The sequence below is a fragment of the Agrilus planipennis genome, unplaced genomic scaffold (assembly GCF_000699045.2).
Source record: "Agrilus planipennis isolate EAB-ADULT unplaced genomic scaffold, Apla_2.0 scaffold673, whole genome shotgun sequence".
Taxonomy (NCBI): Eukaryota; Metazoa; Arthropoda; class Insecta; order Coleoptera; family Buprestidae; genus Agrilus; species Agrilus planipennis.
The window spans coordinates 7,374-8,777 of NW_020439369.1; the positions used below are offsets into that span (position 1 = coordinate 7,374).

Here is a 1,404-nt window from a genome sequence, read left to right on the forward strand (position 1 = left end):
TAACACTTCAGTGCGCTAACAAAAATTAAACAGCAACACACTTACCGTCACGTATTCACAGCCATTATCAGACTTTAGACAGAGCTTGACGTTGCACTGATAGTAAACTGATGCGGTGTAAGGGAATTTGTGAGCCTGGAATTGCACAGAAGCTCTCGTTCTGCCCTTGGAATACTCGAAGACTCCCATGATCTCCTTGTCAAGCGGACAACCGTCGTCGTTGATGAGTTTTTGTTCGCCCCATCCGAGTCCGTCCCGCACCAGGCAGTCCGTTACTCTCAGTCCGTAGGTGTCCTGTTCGTCTATCGACACGACGAGGGTCAAGGGGTCGCCTATTTTAACGCTTTCGGCAACTTCGTGTTGCGTGGGATCCCCCGAAAAAATTTTCATCGAACAGCCAGGCATCGGGTTCGTCTGAACGTGATCATCTGAAGTCAAACGACTGCAAAAAAGGAGAGATACGTAATTAATATTATTAAACTCGAGAACTAGTCAAAGAAGGACGTGATCACTATTATCAATTTAATCGGAGATGTTTTGCCTAGGAAAAGGGTCAATCACGTTTTACTAGAGCGATTTGTTAATGTTCGAGTTGGTCAATTTCATGACCGTACATTATCTTGCAAACGATTCCGCTTAAGTGGTAACCAGTGACATAGCCTAGACCCTAGAGGTTAGACTTTAACATTAGAGCTTTTGTATTACTGCTTAGCAATCGGGAGGGCACCGGTTCGATTTCTGACCCGTCTGCTCGGTCTAAGTTTTTCTGTAATTTCACTTAGGCAAATTCTGAGGCAGTAATAATAATCTTTAACTGATTTTCGGCATTTAGGAAGTCAGATAATATTCAATGCGTGCTCAAGATCATTAAAGACCACAAAATTATTTTTTTCAAACCCTAGGGAAGAGTAGATTACGCGTCCCTTTCTGTACCCATGACAATGTCTGTACAAAATTTTATGATAGGTTTTACCCGCGGCTTCGCTCGTGTACATGTCCTTAATACGTGTCAAACATCATAGACAGCTACATAAGATTAATATTTCTATTCCTCTGAAACAGTATTTATTTTCTGGATAAAAAGTTTCTTATGCCCTTTTCTGTACCTAAAAATGTGTGTACAAAATTTTATGATAGGTTTTACCAGCAGCTTTGCTCGTGTTCATGTCCTAAATACCTGTCAAAGATCATTGACGACCACATAAAACTAATAATATTTCTATCCCTCGGAAACAGTATTTATTTTCTGGATAAAAAGTACCCTACGTCCTTTTCTGTGCCCTTGACAATGTCTGTACAAAATTTCATGATAGGTTTTACCTGCGGTTTCGCTCGCGTTCGTGTTCTAAATACGTGTCAAAGATCATCGACGATCACATAAAACTGATATTTCTATTCCTCGGG

The 1,404-nt window shown here is 40.9% G+C and overlaps 1 protein-coding gene across 1 annotated transcript; it reads right to left on the bottom strand.

The window, feature by feature from the left end:
• LOC112905777 lies at positions 1-469 on the bottom strand. Its single transcript, XM_025978844.1, has one exon. The coding sequence runs from the start codon at positions 403-405 to the stop codon at positions 16-18; it is 390 nt and encodes a 129-aa protein (XP_025834629.1). The 5' UTR covers positions 406-469; the 3' UTR covers positions 1-15.
• Between the last annotated feature and the right edge of the window lie 935 nt (positions 470-1,404).